Below are 20,749 nucleotides of genomic sequence, written 5' to 3'. Positions count from 1 at the left end.
TTGAGCAAGTTAGATGTATATCTTGGCATAAAAATAGTAAATCCAAGAAAAACCCAGCAAGTCCAGCAGTATCTTTGGAAAGAGAATCAGATTTACTATTTGAGTTGGAGCTGACCTCAGAATGACACTTCTGAAAAGGAGTCACCTTGGAGTCAAAGCCCTAACACTGCATCTCTCCCACAGATGCTGTCACACCTGCTGAACTTTGCCAATTTTTTCTGTTTTTAGCTCAAATTTCCAAATATCCACAGTATTTTTTTTATTTTAATGTATCTTAGCTCTTGGTTTGTATGTTAATTCACCATCTAGGGTCATGTGTTGTTTGCTTTGTTCCATGGCGCCCAGCTTGTTTGAAGGAGAAAGCATTTAATCCATTTGAGAATATTCCCTTTTCTCTTTCTTTAATGGCTCAGATGAAGGAAAGCCAAAAAAATATACAAATTGAGGAGCTGCAGAATGTAAGAAAGCAGCTTAAACAAGAGATGCAAGTAAATAGGCAACTTGAACAAATGGTGGCAGTGAATAGGAAGCGTCTGGAGCTGGAAGCCTTAGCCACCAGACAGGTACGGCAATATTAAGAATTAAATTAATAGATTCAAAGTGTACAAACCTGCTTTCAATATTGTTAGTACATTGATCCATCACATTGAGATTGGTTGACATTGGCACCAAATATTAGTGTGGTAGAAGCCTGCAGTCTTGCAACTGGAACTTTTATTTGTTAATGATCTTTTTAAATAAATTATCCATTTAACAGTCTCTTCTCTAGTTTGTATTTCGGCCGTCTGATTTTTTTCTCTGTTTTGTTGAGGAAAAATTGGTGAAATCATCTGCCAGTAAACAATTTCTTCAATACAAAAGTAAACCAGATAATTAATCGGGAATTTGCAATATCTCAAAAAAAAATTCATCACAACACTAAATTATTACATGAATCAAACAGGAAAACTCTTCTTTGCAAAGGCAGAGGGCCGTGCAATGTAAATAATATTTTATCTATTATGAAGACAGATTAAACATTTTTATCTTGATATTTTGTTTAGATTGAGCATTATGCTTCATTTTGATTATCCTTAAAGAACTATTATTGGACTAAATCTTAAGATCAGTTGTCCTCTGTACCAAAGTTAATGCAATTTTATGTTCTTGTAGCTGGTTGTTAACAACCAATGGATCAAAGCATTGAGATTTTTTAACGATCTTACGTATGCAAAATATAATTTTAATGAAAGGTCAGAAACAGTGTACTGCTGTTAGATTTGATTCCAGTGATGTGATCGACAGAAACTTAAAACAAAGACCGTGCGTGTAGCTAAGGACTGAGTGATGTTACCACCAGGTGAGGAGAGGTTGAATGGCTTCCCTCTTCCCCCAACTTGTTTAAACACAGTAGTTAATTTGGTAGAAAGAATAATAAAAACATATGGTCCAAATAGTGAGAAGTTGTAGACTTTTGGGCTGCAGAGACACCTGGGTGTTCTAATGTGTGAATTACAGAGGGTTAGTATGCAAGTACAGCAATTGATGAAGTAAGCCAATAGAATATTTATATTTTATCGTGAGGGGAAGTGAATGCAAGAGGAGAGAGGTTTTCCTCCGTTATACAAGTCGTTGGCAAGTATGCATCTGAAGCACTGTGTTCAGCACTGGTCACAGTATTTCTGGAAGGATGTGCCGAGAAGGTTTACTACCCTAATACCTGGAATGAACAGATTGCCTTATGAGGAAAGACTAGATAGGTTAGGCCTCTGTCCTCCTTGAGTTTGACAGAGTCTGGGGTGACTTAATTGAAACACACAAGAACCAGAGGGTCTTGACTGGATGTTGAAAGAATATTTTCTCTTGTAGGAGAATCTAGATCTAGGGGGTCATAGTTTTAAAATAAGATGGCATATGAGATAGGAGATAAAGGAAAAAATAATTTGAGGGTTAAAAGTCTTACAAATTTACTGCCTCCAAAGGCAGTAGACGCAGAATCTTCAAATATTTTTAAGGCAGCTGTAGATATATTCTTGATTACCAAGAGGATGAAAGATTATCTGGGATATGAAGGAATGAAGAATTGAGATTAAAATACGATCAGCTATGACCTCGTTGAATGATACAGCAGGCTCAAAAGTCTGAGTGACTCATTCTTGTTCTTTGTTCGTATGACTGAACTGGCTTCATGCTGGAATTGTTGGTCTCCATCCTTCTGATTTAATGATGTAGATGAGCAAGTTGGTTGCTATTATTCTGATGGCAATGTTGCGTTAGATTCTTGAAAAAAATCTGTTTGCAGCAGGGCATCCCTGGGCGATCATGGTGAGTAAAGAAGGCTTGCGGGTGTGGTGTTGGAGAGAAAGAGAGTGCAGGAGGACCTGACTTGCACTCTCTCTCTCGCTAGGCCTTTTCCCTCTGTTCTGCTGAGAAAATATGCAGTAAAATCCCCAGAAGACTGGGTAGTCTTGTGAGCATCCTTTCCTCACTGCCAAGGAGGTTTTTGGAAAAAAAGGCCTTTTTACATGTTTATGTCTGATGTGTGTGTTCCAAAGTTAACTTATTTTCTTATTATATGGAAGCAACTGGTGCCAAAGCCCCGCTGGCTATTGGATTAGTCTTGATGACCCAACTCCAACAGTAGAATCCATCAGATGATTGCCATTGATGCCTTGCTAATGCAACAGGGGATGGAGGATTTTTCATTTTCTCTCAAACATTTTCTTTGTGCTTTATAGTTTATGTTTACACCAATGAAATGGAATATGTGTCAATGCAAATTAGGATTGATCAATCTTGTGCCGAGAGTTTTGGAGAAAACTTAATATTTTGTAACTTGCCTCAAAGGCTCTTGAAGATCATAATATACGCCATGTAAAGTTTCTTGATGCTCTGGAGGCAGAGAAGAGAAAGATGACAAAAGATTTGGAAAGAATGCAGGAAGAACGAAGAAAGAGACAGGAGACTCAAAATAGTGCTTCGTGTAAAGGTGTGTTGTTTTTCTGAAATATCAAGTGCTGATTTCACAAGTTCCTTGGGCAATCAATTTCTCTCTTGAATTCTTACTATTAGTCACTCAGCTGCTTGTTGAAAAACTGGAGGGAGACTCATCCTTGCATCAACGTTACACATCTTGAAGTTAACTTTCTGGCTGAGATAAGGGATTAGATATACTTAGTATTGATTGTCTCTAATTAAATTAGTGGAATTCAGACCCTCTTGCCACTGAATTATAACCTGCTGTTGTTAGTTGCAATTATTAAATGGCACTCTGGACATGGGAAACCCAGTAGACAAAGAATGATTTAAAATAGTAATCATCAGCATGCAAAATTTAGAGAACGAGGGGAAGCTGACTAGGAATATAAAATGGGTAGCAAGAGTTTGTTCATAATGAAACAAAGTAGCAAATTAAGTTTTGACCCTTGTAGATAGTGAGAATGGGAACTTAATAGTAGAAAATAGAGAATAAGGATCAAACGAGCAAATGTTAAAGAGAGTACAAAACCATTCTCATAAGCTGTAAATCGGGAGGTGGAAGGGAGAGAGGAAGAGTGAATTACAATCGTGAGAGAAGTGATATTGAGCGAATTAATAGAGCTGCAGAGTGACAAGTCTCTAGGTCCAAACTGGCTTTCTCCAAGATTCTTAAAAGACATTGCTAACGTGTAGAATGGTGTTAGTTTTCCAAAATTTCCTTGTTTCAGTAAAGGCTCCAAAAGATTGGGAAATAACAAATATAATCCGGTAGGTCTGGCAGCATCTATGCAGAAAAAGATCAGAGTTAATGTTTCATGTCCAATGACTCTTCTACAGAACTGTTCAGAGGAAGGGTCACCTGACCTGAAACATTAACTCTGATTATTTTTTTTCTTCACAGATGCTGCCAGACCTGCTGAGTTTTTCTAGCAACTTCTGTTTTGTTCCTGATTTAAAGCATTCGCAGCTGTTTTAGTTTTTAAACAAATATAGTCCTTCAATTTTAAAAAGACAGGAATTAAACAAGAAACTCGGGTTAGTCAGTTCATTTTCTGTCATGGAGAATGATTTAGCATCAATCATTAAGGAGGTTGATGCTGGCCACTGAAGAAATAAAGTCAAGTATTTGCTAAGTCAGTATGGTTTTGTACAAGGGACGTCATGTTTAACCTTTTTATTTGATGTGTCCAAAGAGTGACATATATTGTGAATAAAGGGGAGGCAATGAATGTTCTGTAATTGGATTTCCAGAAGGCATTTGATAAGGTGCCACATCAAAGGCCATGATGAATAGGAGATTGGCTAGCTGGTTTGCAGAAAACGGAGAGCACATATAAATTGTTCTGCCTGAATTTCAGGATGTGATGAGTGGAATCCCACAGGTGTTAATGCTTTGACTTCATTACTTAAGTCAATTATTTAGATGAAGGGAACAAAGACATATTAGCTAATTCAGAGACAGCACAAAAGTGGGCAGCAAAGTATGTTGTGAGGAAGGCATAATGAAATTGAAACAAATAAATTCACGTTGAGCAAGAGGCAACAGTGGCAGGTGGAATATAGTTTGCAAATTGTGAAGCTTTTTACAGTAGGAAGAATGAAAAAATAAAATATTACTTAGACTAAGTGTAATGGAGGTTCAGTACAACACATTATCAAGAAAGCCAGTGGGGTGCTACTTTTTTATTATAGGAAGAATTGACTGTAAGTAGGGATGCTATAATTCTTCAATACAGCATGGTAAGACTACATTTCAAATACAGTGTGCAGTTTTGTTTTCCGTATTAAAAAGGGATGTAAATACATTCGAGGCACTTCAGAGGAGGTTTACTACATTGTTATGTGGAATAAGCATGTTATTATGAAGGATATGTTAGACATTCTGTGCTTGTTTCCACTGTGGTTTATAACACCATGAGGTAACTTGATTGAAGCGCATAAGATCCTGAATAGTTTTGATAAGGTAGATATATAAAGTATGTTTCCTCCAATGAGTCCAGATCCAGGCAGCACTTCTTTTGAACTTAGGGTTACCATTTAGAATAGAGATCCGGAGAAATTTACTCTCTCAAATGTTGAGACGCTTCGGAACCCACTCTCCCTCAAGCCACTGACGACAGGGCCATTAAATAGTTTGAAGGCAGAGTTAGATATGTTCTAGTTTGGCAAGGGAATCAAAGGTTATTGGGCATAGATGTGACTGCAATTTGGTGCACGCAGTTCAGCAATGAGCAGGTAAGCACAAGAGGCTGAGTGGCCGAGTTCTGCTCTAAATTTGAATGCTTGTATGGAGGGAGGTGGAAGAAAGGAAGGATTCTATGTTTGCATACTATCATTTAATTCCTGAATCTGCTTTCAAATCCCTCTTCCTTATGTTTCACTTCCTTCACTCGGTCATTCTTGACATCTCCACCCGCTGTCCTTTACTTTCAATGATGACTTACAGAACTGTATCTTTTTACCTACAATGTAAACACAAGTCTGCTTTTGAGTGACAAGATACATAGTGAATATGTGAAAAGTAAATCAATTGAGGTTGGAAAGGCACCAAAGAAAAAGATTACCATGTAACAAAGTAACGTGTAACTTGGGTTTGAAAGACCGTAGTTTCCCAGAGGTAATATATTTCCATATATTTCAAATTTTGGAATATGGAAGCAGCATGTGGAGAAACATTGGCAGATGCATTCAGTGTTTGTAATTGTGAGGTCCTCCAATTTGGATGCAAGAAGGGGCAAACAGGAATATTCTGATGGTGAGAAATTTGAGAACTCTGGAGGAACAAAGATATTTGGGTGCCCATATATATGTTGCCAAAATCTACTGTACAAGAACAAAATAAAAATCAATTGCACAACTGAATGTTGACCTTGTCTCACCAAGGCTGAAATATAAGGAGGCAAGTTGTCTTTCAGTTGTTCTCCCTTTTACTCCTTTTAGTTGTAGAATGATCTATATTCAACAATTTAAGCATCTTTTATGTAACTTTCATGCTAATAAATAAATGACGTATTATTTATTCCCTGAATTGTGTTTCAGATAATTCATACTGGAGGTCCATGAAACTTTCAATGATGATCCAGGAAGCTAACACCATTAGCATCAATCTGAGAAAGCACACCGTCTTCTGTAGGTCAGTATCACCAAAAATAACCCCCAAATACAATAGGGTGATGGTTATAATTGAGAGTTCAGAAATAAAACTATTATTTAAACATTAAGTAGAGATTGGAAATTAATGCAGGCCTTACCAGCAATGCCCCATTGCATGAACAAAGTTTTAAAAACTCATACTGTGAGCAGGAAAGCCTTTACTCCAGATTAGAATTTTTGCCCATAGATTGTCTGATGCATACAGTTATTTAGGTTATGGTTAATCATTTTTGATTTCTTTAATCATATTTGCAAATTATTGAGAATTTTTAAGTTTAGTCGGTTTTAATTGAAATGTTGTTAACTAGAATTTGACCAAAGATATCCCTTTAAAAATAACTACTTTGTATAAAATTTTAATTGTGCAGTTAGCGGACTGGGAAGTGGTGAGTTAAGGAGGACAGTATGGACATGCCAGTGAGTGGGACTTTGTGCAGCATGAGAGTCTGGTAGTACAGTTTTAGATGTGTTGACATTTGGGGTGTCCTGTTCGAACTGGCTGGCTCCCAGGGCCTCTGCCAATGTTGTTTTTGAATCTGAAAAGGAGTTGCAACATGTATCTTTTTTTTCCTTCTCCTACCCATTGGTGAAGTACTTTGCCTTCATGTTACTTGAACTCCATAAAATAAACGAGACCAAAATATATATTTTGAGCAATCATGAGCAAAACCCATTAGTACTATAACTTCCTGGAGTACCAACTTCGTGCACTGGCTACAAACCAGTTATTTTGATATCTGGAAATAGCTGTTTGTGGTAACATTAGCGTTGGTTTTCAAAATAATCAGGGAACTTGCAGGATTAATGTTGTGATTTGCTGACCTATTTGACTGTTGCATTTTTACGTATTACTTTGTTGAATGTTTGTGCAGCAGTAATACATTTATACATAAAATACGTTGTATTTGGATTTCCAAAAGTCATTGGGTAAATAAAAGGTTAGTGCATAGGATAAAGACTCGTGGAGTTCAAGTGATTCAATAACGTACGTTCGCTTCATGGAGAAAAAGCAGAGATGCGAACTTTAAGTTAGCTGGCTGTGATTAATGGAGTACCATAAGGATCAGTGCTGTGACTTGGGTGAAGAAACAGACTTCAAGTATTTAAGTGATAATGGGAACTGCAGATGTGGAGAATCCAAGATAATAAAATGTGAGACTGGATGAACACAGCAGGCCCAGCAGCATTTCAGGGTCCAGCTTCACACTTTGTTATCTACCATTCTTTGCAGTCTCTTTATACCCTTCTTACAGGCTGCGCTTTCACCTAGCTTTGATACATGGGCAAACTTAAATACTTGAATAATAAAATGTGAGGCTGGATGAACACAGCAGGCCCGGCAGCATCTCAGGAGCACAAAAGCTGACGTTTCGGGCCTAGACCCTTCATCAGATAAATGGATGCAAGTGGTAGATGGAATATAGTTTGGAAAATGTGAGGTTGTTAGCTTTGGTGATAAGAGTGGGAATGTAGAATTTTTTAAAATTGTGTAATTTGTAATTTTTAACTTGTTGATGCTTAAAAACTTGGATACATTTGTAAAGGAGCATAAAATGTTGGCATCCAGGTACAGCAAACAATTACAAAAGCAAATGGTACACAAGCGAACATATGTTATTGAATCACTTGAACTCCATGAGCCTTTATCCTGTGCACTAAGCTTTTATATGGCCGTTTACCCAATGACTTTTGGAAATCCAAATACAACGTATTTTATGTATAAATGTATTACTGCTGCACAAACATTCAATAAAGTAATACGTAAAAATGCAACAGTCAAATAAGTCAGCAAATCACAACATTAATCCTGCAAGTTTCCTGATTATTCTGAAAACCAACGCTAATGTTACACAAACAGCTATTTCCAGATATCAAAATAACTGGTTTGTAGCCAGTGCATGAAGTTGGTACTCCAGGAAGTTATAGTACTAATGGGTTTTGCTCATGATTGCTCAAAAATATATATATATATTTTGGTCTCGTTTATTTTATGGAGTTCAAGTAACATGAAGGCAAAGTACTTCACCAATGGGTCGGAGGAGGAAAAAAAAAGATAGATGTTGCAACTCCTTTTCAGATTCAAAAACAACATTGGCAGAGGCCCTGGGAGCCATTTATACATTACTGCTGCACAAACATTCAACAAAGTAATACGTAAAGTAATAATTGCAAGGGAATTTGAATATAAGAATAAACAAGTTCACTGAAGTTGTGCACTTTCGGTGAGACCACACCTAAAATATACTCAATATTTTTGGCCTCCATGTCTAAGCAAGGACATACTTGCAAGGAGGCCACACAATGAAAACTTACCGGGTTGGTCCCGGGAACTATCATTTAATTTTTAAAGGGATATCTTTGCTCAATTTCTAGTTTTGTCAACTGTTGAAGACTTAAATATATAGGGTCAATATTCTCTGGCATTTAGAAGAATAAAAGGAAATCTCTTTGAAACATTCCAAATTAAAAAGGATTTACAAGTACATACTGAATATTTCACTGGCTCAAAAATCTAGAATAGCAGGTGACAGTTTTAGGATAAGGGAGCAATAATTTGGGGCTGAGATTAGAAATGTCTTCACTTAAACTGTTACAAATCTTTGAAATAAGGGACTAACAGGAAAATGGAATTGAAGCCCAAGAGCAACCATGACAATATTGAATCATAGAGCAGGCTTAATGGGTTACGCGGTCATCATCTTCTATTTCTCTATTTTCTAAACTTTTTTTGGCAGGCATGAAGAATCTAATAATGAAAATAAAAACATCCAAACTCCTGCTCGGGTGCAGGTTAAAAATACTAAACTGGGCATAAGCACGTTCTGGAGTCTCGAAAAATTTGAATGCAAGTTGATAGCTATGAGGGAACTTTATCAGGTAAAGTTTTATGTTCTGAATACAACAGAGCAAAATTATTATCTAAACAATTTAGTGACTCATTTAGTGCATAAACAGCAAATCTTTCTCTGTCATCTGGAGGGCTAGTAAAAAGAAACAATGCTTTCTATTTGCCACTTGGTTGATCTTCATGATTAACAGCTGCTGATTATTTGTATCCTTTATCCATCACAGTCCATTACAAAACCAATTCTATGAATTTCTTACGATATCCAAGTAATAAGACTGTGTATGCCTAAAATAAACACAAATCTTACCCACTGCTGAATGTTCTTTTCAAGACTTACCCCAGAATCGAAATTTTACTTCTGGGGAACATTTTGTCATGTTATTTCTCTAGCACAGTGTATTTCACTTTACACAGAGACAAATTTGGAATTTTTCAGAGACGGGTCCTTTTCCAAATGCAGCAAGTATGTATTTACAACTGAGAGCACACTTGTCTCAGTTTCTTTGCCTCTTAAAGTTTTCTTTATTTTTCTTTGGTTGCTTTTGTTTTTCCCATCTATGTTACTTTCTTTAAATTATAATTTCATTGTTTCTTGACTCTTTGGTTCATTTAGTTTTGCCACTTGTACTTGTGTGACTATTTGTGTAACTGGATGACAATTAGAAAACCCGTCGCTTGGAACCAAAATATAAGTTACTTTTGATTTGGCTAGGAGACACACTGCCATCACTTTTCTGAAGTTGCAAACTAAGTAAATATTCAGATAAAATTGTCCCAGTTACCTGATTTTGATTTATATTTATTATGAAATAGTGATGCTCAATTGATATCATTGGATAAAATACATCAAAATTTCCTTTACAGTACACACAAAATGCACTTTATTTATAAAAACGGAGAGAACTGTGGATGCTGTAAATTAGGAGCAAAAACGAAGTTGCTGGGCAAGTCTGGCAGCATCTTTGAAGGGAAAAACAGAGTTAACATTTCGGGTCTGGGGACCCTTCTGTGTTCCTCAGACCTGCTGAGCTTTACCAGCAACTTTGCTTTGCACTTTTTAAAAATATTTTCAGTATATTTTGTTAATTCACAGGTATTTGTTTGAATTGTCCATAATTGTTCATGCTTTGTTACTTTTTTCTGTAACTACTAGTTTAATCCAAATTTTCTGTTTTCCATGCTGTTTCAATTTATGGGGTGTTTCTCAGATCTTGTTATCCCTGTTAAAGCTTGATCAGCTCAGATGTAAAAGTCAACCAACTCTTTAAATTATATTCTTGCACATGACATGGACATTCATGAGCCATTAATGTGAAATCTGGATATGTCCGATAAAGCAAGTTTAGACATCATGGCCGTTAGCCTGGCCTCCAATTTTGATACTGCAATCTATCTTTTCCAACTACAGATTAATGGAAATGTGTTAGTGTGGGCTTTTCAAATCTTCAATCTATTTTGCACGCTGCAAATGTTCAGGCTTGTAATGAGTTTTGCAGAAGAACATGCTGCCTGCCTTGTTTTTCTGCAACACACTTATTGTGCATTACATTTCCATTTTTAGCTCAGTAGTAGTTTTTATCCTTCTCTTAATCTTCGAACACCTTGCATAACATGGAAGTTTGTAAAATGACAAATGTTTTACGCTGTTCCTGGGGAAATTATTAAGAATGTTATTTTTAAATTTGTAAGTTGATTGTTTAACTCCCCATGAGAAAATTGCACAGTCAAGTTCCTTTTATTGGTCATACTTCAGTTTGAATGGCATTCAGGAAAAAAAAAATCAAATTGGCTGTAAAATTTAAACCTTCAGTTTATTTTGAATTAACATCTCCATGAAAAATACCATTTTATTGTGAAAATGATTTGTTCTACATTGACCTGTGTAATGATCATTTGTGCCTCTTTTGCAATCAAATCATTTGCTGTGTTAGCATTAAGGAATGTCTACAAAATTTGACTATTTAAAATTAAACTTGTATTTTTAATGACAAAACATTATTGATGTTAAAAGCATAATTGATATTGCTTATTTCTCACTTCTCTCTTCACTTGTATCATTGATTCTGAGATGTCTGTTGATCTACCTTTTAATGCTCGCCCTCACCACATCTGATTGAAGAAGTTATGTTGCTGTTGTTTGATAATGTTGTAACTTATCGTCTGCTGTAAAGTTGGGTGCACTTTGACAGTCGAACAGCACAGCAGCTTTGTCACTGGACTAGTCATCCTCTGGCCTGTGTTAAAGATGCTGAATTCATATGCCGCCAGGGCAGCTGGGAAATTCATACTCTATTAAATAAATCTTTAAAAAAACTACTGTTGGTGGCCATGAAACCACTTGGTCTTCATAACAAAAAATGATTAGTTCACTAGTGTCCTTTAGAGAAGGAAATCTGTTTGGCCCGTATAAAATTCTCGATCCATAGGTGTATGGATAGGTTTTCACAGGTCTGGCAGCGTCTACAGAGAGAAAGCAGAGTTCAAGTTTCAGATCCAGTGATCTTTCTTGAGACCCTTATTCCCATTTGGGTCACTGAACCTGAATCATTGACTCTACTTGTTTGCAGCAGATGCTATCAGGCCTGTTATGCTTTATTACAACTATTTCCGTTTTAGTTTCCAATTTCCAGCATCAGGTCTTTGGTTTTTTTAAAGATGATTTTTAATGGTGTCAACATGATGGATCGTAACCTGGATCATTTAAGCTGGATATCTTCAAATTCCAATGCAGCATTTTTTTTTTTGAAAAAAAGAGGACATACAGCCCCTAGATGAATGTGGATTTAATTTCAACAGCTGTCTGAAGAGACACAACTAGGAATTTCACATCTGTCGAGATCCGGAGGAAACTTCTAAAGGATACACTTTAAATGGGAGAATTGCACGATAAGCTGAACTGCAATCTCCTGGGGAGAGTGTTGTCTCAGAATGTGAACATGATTGGAGGAAAAGAAGCCTGGTTGAGTGACCGCACCTTTCAACAACGTACAAGGACAGGGGTTAAAACCCAGTTCAAGACTGGTTTGTGAGTGTTAGTAGAAGAAGGTGAACTAGTGAACTATGATGCTTGTGCGTCAGTGGGCCGAAGTGCTTGTATGCTAGCCAGCATTTGAGTGCTAATATGCTGTGAAGGTTACCATTGAAAGATTAGGCACTGCATTGCAGTAAAGGATTCCCTTGCTCTGAATACTAGAAGCCAGCAGGCAATCTAAAGGAAACCAGAGTAAGGGAGGGCTTTCTCATTTAGTACTGCCAGCCAGTTGCTGTTGGAAGTATTTCCATTAACTTGGAAAGCCAAGAGTCCTGAAATCAATGATCTACTATCCACATTCCACTGTCTACCCTTCGCGAGTGACTTGTACAGACGGATCCATCTTATGTTTTAATTTATGTATGTGTTGTTACTATTTCTTCTTTTTGCGTTTGTAATGACTAAATGCACTTTTTTGTTAACTTGCCAAAACCTGCATACGTTGGCTTATTTTAAAATGTAAATTCCTTTTGGATTTGGGAGAAAGGTATCTGCAATGAATGGGATCCTTTGTAATTAGTCTGAATCTAACAACTGAGGGGTTGGGTGAACAAAGAAGTGGAGCTAGTCCTCCTCCTCCCCCCCCCCCCCCCCCCCCCCCCCGCCTCCTCCTGGAGCTTTGAAATTTGAGATATCCCACTTGGGACCACAATACTGAGGGGAACCTCACCCAGTGTTTGGTTATAACAACTGCCATCTGAAAGGCCTTCCAGACGACTCAAGTGTATGGATTAAGGTGGACAATAAAAAATGTTAGCCTTGTCAAGAAAGCCCACATAACAAAACAAATAAGAAAAGCTTCCGTTGGAAACTCCGGTTTGGGAGCTTCTCAACGCAGTCAGTGTGAGATGTTTATTAATAGCAAAGATATGTTAACAAATTACTTGCTGTATTTTGTGTTAGTGTACCTCTTGTCTTAATATTTTTCCTTAGATGATGAATTACTTTTCTTCAAGTCTAATATTTAAATGTAGCTGTCTTCTGCATCTTCAGAATACTTGTCAGAAATCCTAACAAGTGACAGAAATGAACATTCTTGCTTATTTTTCTGTTAATTTAACATTAGTATTAATCCTGATTATAATTTATCCTTAGCAGGGTGATACACACCCTGGAGATGACGATCTTTTTTATGACCCAAATGATGACTGGGAAACTGATGTAACCTCCTCTTCCACTTTCTCTAGAAGGCGGTGAGTAGCTTTTGAAATGGGTTTCCGTGTGTTTCAAAGTTGACTTGAATACTCTGCATTGAGAGTAAGAAGGATATAATTTAATAAGGAATACAACAGCAAAAATTGGCAATCATTTTTCTGCTATTGGTAGCAGATCACAGTCTTCAGCCTGTGGTCTTTTTCTGAAGTGGTACTGCTCTACTGCCTTCTCGGCTTTTTCACCTGTGCCTTCCACTTTTTGGTGCAGGAATATTTTATTTTTGAATGTTTTATTTGTCAATGGTAGTGAAATTCTAAATAAATTAGCTGTATTCTTTTTGATTTAACTCAGAGTGGTTTAAAGAAAATAATTCAAAGCTCATTGGTAACATAACAACGAGAGGGTTCAACTGCAGGAGTTTGCTATAATTATGCAGAGCATTGGTGAGACCACACCTGCTGTACTGTTTACAGTTTTGGTCTCCTTATCCAAGGGAGAATGTTCTGGCTATGGAGGCAGTGCAACAAAGGTTTATTAGGCTAATTCCTGAAATGGCAGTATGAGGAGAAAGCAAATTGAATAGGATTAGATTCACTGGAGTTAAGACGAATGAGAGGGACCTCATAGAGATCTATGATATTCTAACTGGACTAGACAGAGTAAATTCAGGAAGATGTTATCAATGACTGGAGAGTTCAGAACCACAAGTCACAGTCTAAGGATATGGAAAAAACCATTTAGGACAGGCATGAGAAATTTCGTCATCTAGAGAGTGATAAGCCTGTGGAATCCTCTGCCACAATGTTGTTGAGGCCAAAATATTGAATGTTTTTAAGAAGCAGTTCGATATAGATTTTGGGGGATAAAGAGAACAAAAGATATGAGGTGAAAATCGAAACAGGGTATTAAGTAGCATGATCAGCCATGATCATATTGAATGGCAGTGCAGGGTTGGGGGGCTGAATTTCCTACCCCTCCTATTTTCTATTTCTGTTTGTACTTTCACATTATCATTCTAAGCAGTGTAACTTGCATAATTTTTTTATGAATTGGACTTCATTTGTTTTGACAATATGGAGTGTTAACTTTGTTGAAAACTGATCTTTCCAGTTAGCCTCATTTGCTAATGCACTGTCCATATGTTCAATATTTATTCTGTACATTAATAATTTGACTTGTGCACCTATCACATTGTCAGCTGTCCACCCATATTATTTTGTGTGTAAGAGCTTTTGTTTTCCATTTCTGAATTCAAATTCTTCCCAATCCAAATGTAAATAATTGATCCCCTTTCAGACACTTCTGACAGTGGCATTCTTGAAGCACTAACCTTTCTGAAGGGAGGAGTGTAATCTTTGCTTAGCAGGGTCCTGATGGCGTGACTGTGATTATTTAGGGACTTGAGTTCCTGTTCTAGTCCTACTTGAGACAATACTGATAAAATTCTAAAGAGGCCAGTGTACTGTCACCAAGTCATCCTTTCTTTACATGTGGTAACACTGCTCCAGCTCCCTCAGAACCAGCTGTCAGCGAACAGGATGTCTGTCACTCCAGTTCTTACCTGTTAGCCAGGGCTCCCTGATTGGGGCTGTTAATCTGGTTCAGTCAGGGAACTTCCTCTAGGAGGGCCACCTGGCTGATTGCATGACAATCACTACATCCCACCCCTTCAGAGTGCATGGGCATAAGTTGGCTCTTTTTCTTGGAGCTCTTCCTGGATTGTTTTAGCATTGGATCAAGTCCCTCCAAATCTGCCTCTCACATAGGTGGTGTGTAATGCACAGTGCTTAGAGCGTCTCAGAATAAATTCTTCATCTTCTTCAGGCAGCAAAGGTGTCGAGGCAGCAACGTCTGCTGTGTCCACCTCACGTTCTGAAGTTTATTTGATGCTTGATTGAGGGGACCAGCTATGGGTTCTGCCAGTCTTTCTGAATGTACTGAGGAGCTGGGCATGTTTTGCTACTGTCCCTTTGGCAAGTTTGCAGCTTTCATATGGTCTACATGCTTGTTCAGGACGGTTGCATCTACCTGAACTCTGTGCATCACTGGACCTGATCTTGCATCAACCATGCCTCTTACCCATGCAAGTTGTAGAGACGCTAGTGGTTTCTCTACCAGACTTTGTCACCTGAAGTAAACTGTTTCTATCGTTTAGCCAGGTCTTGTATCTGGCATTGGCGTTTCTGATGCCGTTTCATCCTCACACCCAGGTCTAGGAAGTTCAGATTTTACCTGGTGCAGAGTCTTCTCCCTGTTAGCAATTCTGCTGGAGCTATCCCTGTAATTGCATGAAGGGTGATCCTACAATAAAACAGGAACTGGGACAGTCTGGTAATTAGCGCAGCTGTAGACGGTGTTTTTCAAAGCTTGGAGTGTTCTTTCAACCAGATCATTTGACAATGGCTGGTATGAAGCTGTCCTTGTATATCGAATGATGTTCGACTTTTGGAAAGACTCAACTTCCCTCCCGGTAAACAATGGCCAACACTTCGAGGAGTCTGTGTGTTGCAAAAGATGTTTAGTTTTTCAATTCTCATCTCTGTGTTTGAAGAATGAACTCTATGCATGTCCAGCTATTCTGATGGGCATCCACAATGACAATGAACATTGAGCCCACGAAAGGACCTGCCTTGTCGACATGTAACTGGATCCAGGGTTTATCTGGCCATTCCTATAAATGTGGCAGAGCTGCTGGTGATAGCTTTTGTCCTTGTTTGCACTCTGGGTACTGCTCCACCAATGTGGCTATACCCGCCTCCAATCCTGGCTACCGGACATAACTTAGCGCCAGCATCGTCATTTTGGAAACCCCTGGATGACGGTGGTGGAGTTTAGACAGTATCTGATGGTGATCTTTGCTTAGGATGATCACTCTTGCTCTTCTTAATAATATGCTGTCCTCTATAGTGAACTGATCTCTCTCGGTCCAAAAAGGTTTCAGTTCTAGTTGTGGTGGCCCTTTGGCTACTCCAATCGCGACCGGCTGTTTCTCATAAGAGACTGGAACAGAAGTTCTGTCCTTAATCTGTAAAGGTTTCCTGGTACAGGTTCTCACTCTAGCCAAGGTTTTGCACAAACTTAAGGATTGGGGTCCCGAGCAAATTTTTGTTAAAGACTGGTTCTGCAGCCACTGAAACGGCCACACCAGTGTTGACCTCCATTAGAACCAGGTCACCATTTAACCAGACGTGTTTTGATTGGTTCAGATTTGGATGTTTCTAAGCAATGTAACTGATCCAAACTTTTTATAGGTGGACTTTCCAGCATGTGCACTCTCCTGGATACCATGTCTCGTGGGGCATTTTTTCTGTCTTAAGTCCACATACCAGCAGCAACTGCCATGGCTTGCTGGCCCAGATCCTGAAGAAAATTTAAACGTTTAGCTGAGGCTTGGCTTTATTTTGGAGTTATTCTGTGGGTTGACCTAGAGTCCCTCTGTACAGAATATTTCCTGAGTGAGGCTATGCAGTTGCCTTTGTTCAAGTAATGTTCCCTAAGCTTAGTCAGACTGGCAAGGGTAACAACTTCCATCAAATACCCTGCACCTCATAATCCACTTAGCTTTATCATTAGAAAATGGAGTGTGTGTCGTACCTGTTTGAAGTCCAGTTGGCCTTGAGCTATTAGGTGCTTTTGCATGGTTCCATCATTAATCCCACATACCAAACAGCCTCTCAGCATTTCATTAAGGGTTAAACCGAGTCAATTACCTCTGGCCGTCATCTTAACTTAGTCAAAAATCCCGAAGTGAATTCCCCTGGTTCTCGAATCGTTGAGTAAAAACAATAGCAACTCAAAATTACAGGAGGCTTCTGGTCGTAATATTCCTTAGCTATATCTGTCAACTCTTGAAAGGTTTTAATATCTGCTGCCTCAGGGAAAATTAAGCTCATAATAACCAAAGAAGCTGCAGGTCCCCAAGCTGTCAGGAGAATTACTCATTGCTTTTCATCTGCCCCAATGTCATTTTCCCACATAACAATAATGCATTCTTTCCACATTTTGGGCCAAGTTTTCATTGGCAGGATCCCAAGTCAAGCTTCCCAAATAAGAACATGATGCCAGAAATGCTGACCCAAACTAAAAGACAACTGTTGTGAGCAAATTTCTTCAGGAGTGTGCTTTACTCTTGTTACCACTGAAATTACTCCAAGTAGGCCAGTATCCTGTCACCCTTTATTGGCACGTGGAACGTTCTCCACACTGATCCAGCCCTGTGAGCCAGCTGTCAGTGGTGTCAGAGTGTCTGGCATGTCTTATCTGTCAGCCAGATCTCCCTGATTGGACAAGTTAACAGCTCCTATCGGGGAACTCATTCTGAGGTTCACCTGGCTGACTTTGTTACAATCACTGCAAATACATTTGGTTGTGTTCTAAGTGATGCACAGTGTCCTGTAGTTTTTGTCTAAAGCAATGATTTACTTTTTTTATATACCACAAAGAGTTCCTGAGTTGTCTTATGACAATAGCACCAACCTAACAGAATCTAAAATGTTGATTTTTTTTTTTCTTCTTATTTTTCAGAAGTAGATATTCTTGGTAAATTTTCATTCTCTAAGTATCAAAAGTTTGAAAAAAGTCTAATTTAGTATATTTGCCGACTTAAACAAAGGCTAGTGTCCTTGAGAATTGTGTATGTTGCCAGTTGATAGCTGTGTTACTGATGACTTTACGATGCACCTTTGTGAAATGTGGAAACAGACTGGGTGAGGATAGTTTTTTGCTCTGCATAGTTTTGTTGTATTGCTAAGGCACTGAAATAACCTCTGCTGTAATTCTGTCTTGAAAGCTGATAGTGTCTTTTTTGTATTGTAGCTGGAATACTGTTGCCTGGTAACATTTTGCCAGTTTTGTGAATCTCTAGACAGTAAATTGAGAAGTTTAGCAATTGCTTTAAAAAAAACTGTGAAATAACCTTATTCAATTAGGGAAGTAATGTGTATTTGAGAAAAACATCTTTTAAAAACAAAATGTGATCTTTTGTACATTTTTAGGTGTTCCATCTATAGCAATAAAAGCATTAGTATCTTCTGTGGTCATTTAATTGTTTTCTAATCAGGCATTCTCCCTTAATACATATTTCTAAATGAACATCATTGTTAGATGTAGCTCATTGAAGTGATTCAGAGTGCATTTCCATAACCAAGGTCCACCTTCCTAGAAAAAACTCATTGCTATGCAACAATATTGAATAAGTATTCCTGAGAATTTCATTATCTACCATTGAAAAGATCACGTTTTTCTTACTTCATGCCATCTTAAGAAATAATACACTGCAGAATACTCTTTACAGTTAGTGATCATTTTTATGGTATTTGTTTCCAAACAGGCATTTTATTTGATATGATGACCTCCAAAAATACAACTGAATGCTACTAGCTCTATTGTATGAATTGGTTGGTCTTAATCAGGGAAAGCATGAAGTTTCTTGGTTTTATATGCATCAACGTGTTCAGCTGATAGAACATCGAACATTACAGCACAGTACAGGCCCTTCGGCCCTCGATGTTGTGCCGACCTGTCATACCGATCTGAAGCCTATCTAACCTGCACTATTCCATGTACGTCCATATGCTTATCCAGTGAAGACTTAAATGTACCTAAAGTTGGTGAATCTACTACCGTTGCAGGCCAAGCGTTCCATTCCCTTACTACTTTGAGTAAAGAAACCACCTCTGACATCTGTCCTATATCTTTCACCCCTCAATTTAAAGCTATGCCCCCTCGTGCTCGCCGTCACCAACCTAGGAAAAAGGCTCTCCTTATCCACCCTATCTAACCCTCTGATTATTTTGTGTTTCAATTAAGTCACCTCTCAACCTTCTTCTCTCTACCGTAAACAGCCTCAAGTCCCTCAGCCTTTCCTTGTAAGACCTTCCCTCCATACCAGGCAACATCCTAGTAAATCTCCTCTGCACCCTTTCCAAAGCTTCCACATCCTTCTTATAATGCGGTGACCAGAACTGTACACAATACTCCAAGTGCGGCCGCACCAGAGTGTTGTACAGCTACAGCATAACCTCTTGGTTCCAGAACTCGATTCCTCTATTAATAAAAGCTAAAACACTGTATGCCTTCTTAACAGCCCTGTCAACCTGGGTGGCAACTTTCAAGGATGAAAGCACATTCATTTCTTGATCAGAGAGTCTTTCTTGAGTTCCTCACAAATGCTTAGGTCTGTAATCTCAGGCCAAACTCTGACATTGTTGGGGTGGCCACCACCCTTCAGGTGAAATAAAATCCCTACCATCAGTTAAGGAAAAACATCATTTAAAAACAGATCTGCAGTTCTTCCAGTTTTATGCCAGTATTCTTCTCTCAAATCAATACCATTTTTTAAAAAAAACTCATTGTTTATAGCTACAGTATTGCCGATCGGATTGTTTGCCACATTTCTAGATGTTACACTTCTAGGGTCTGAATAATTTATTTTATAATGTTTTGCTAATCTATGAAGCACGGTATATATTGGGCTGTTTTAAAATACAAGTTTCTTTCTGTATTCTGTTCCAGCATTGCTCAAAAAGAAAAAAAATGAATTAATGTCATGCTTTTCATGATCATTGGTATTAGTAAATGCTTTACACCCTATTAAGTAATTTGAAGTGGAGTCACCATTATAGTGCAGGAATCTTGATTTGTGCATGTAAAGTTGATTATTTTGTTAGTGTTCAGATCAGATGATAGTTTGGATGACATTTAAATGGTATGAAAATTAACATTTATCTTAGTATATGTCATAAGTGTCTTGCTTTAAATAGTGGTATGTTGCCTCATCAGTGGTATATTCCAGCATTCATAGCTAAAATTTTAACAAAAATGGGTTATGATTTGGAATGCGTAAGTACACTGATCAGTATTTTGATACTAGTATTAATGGTATAAATGCAGCAATTTGTTCTGTTTGAAAGAACTGAAATTCCACATTAACACTTTTTTTCCTGCTTAGAAGCAGAAGCTTTTTCAAAAGCAAACGAATGTCTGGATGTTTAGCCGGAATCCAAGCTTTAACCATTCAGAATCTGAAATCTGCACATCCAACAGGTATCTCCAAACTGTCGTCCTCCTTTGTATAGTGGTTCAGTTCACAAATGATGCTGTGTCAATGAGTACTTGGATGCAATAATGAGCACTTGAATTTTTTGGCTATTATTTCTGTTGGTCTTCTCCTTTTACCTTGACTGCATTTTTTGTCCTGAATGTGTATATACATGTGTGTGAATTAGGAGTAGGATTAACCTTCTGGCACCTCTAGCCAATTGTGCCATTCAACAAGATGTTTGCTGGTCTCATTGTAACCTCAATCTCTCAATCTTGCCTATCCCGAATGACCTTGACCTTTCAATGCTCCATTGGCACCAATGACAACTAACTGTCTTTTTCTTCGAGTCTGAATAGCATTGACAGATTCACGCGTACTTAGAGCCAATCTTCTTTGCTTGCACACATGCTGTGTGGCAGCCAGAAAATAGCTATTGTGAATAAAAACCATGGCTGCTCTTAATGGTAGTAAGGGAATGATAGATTTTGAATTCTTGAAACCTAGAAAGTTCCAGTTTCTCTTTTTGTCATCTGCTTCCCTATCTCTGGTATTCTTAAACAAA

The 20,749-nt window shown here is 38.0% G+C and overlaps 1 protein-coding gene across 3 annotated transcripts in view; it reads left to right on the top strand.

Moving 5' to 3' along the window:
* Positions 1-20,749, top strand: part of kif14 (kinesin family member 14) — a 97,820-nt gene that overhangs the window by 46,587 nt on the left and 30,484 nt on the right. For all 3 annotated transcript variants that reach the window (XM_048540065.2, XM_048540064.2, XM_048540061.2), the window contains exons 18-23: positions 414-563; positions 2,827-2,968; positions 5,998-6,091; positions 8,847-8,988; positions 13,086-13,183; positions 20,095-20,189. In XM_048540065.2, the coding sequence (XP_048396022.2) occupies positions 414-563; positions 2,827-2,968; positions 5,998-6,091; positions 8,847-8,988; positions 13,086-13,183; positions 20,095-20,189 (721 nt within the window). The remainder of the gene's footprint in view (positions 1-413; positions 564-2,826; positions 2,969-5,997; positions 6,092-8,846; positions 8,989-13,085; positions 13,184-20,094; positions 20,190-20,749) is intronic.

This window comes from Stegostoma tigrinum, chromosome 8, assembly GCF_030684315.1.
Source record: "Stegostoma tigrinum isolate sSteTig4 chromosome 8, sSteTig4.hap1, whole genome shotgun sequence".
Classification (NCBI taxonomy): domain Eukaryota; kingdom Metazoa; phylum Chordata; class Chondrichthyes; order Orectolobiformes; family Stegostomatidae; genus Stegostoma; species Stegostoma tigrinum.
Note: the sequence above shows the minus strand (reverse complement) of the source record. Positions and strands in the feature narration are given on the sequence as shown.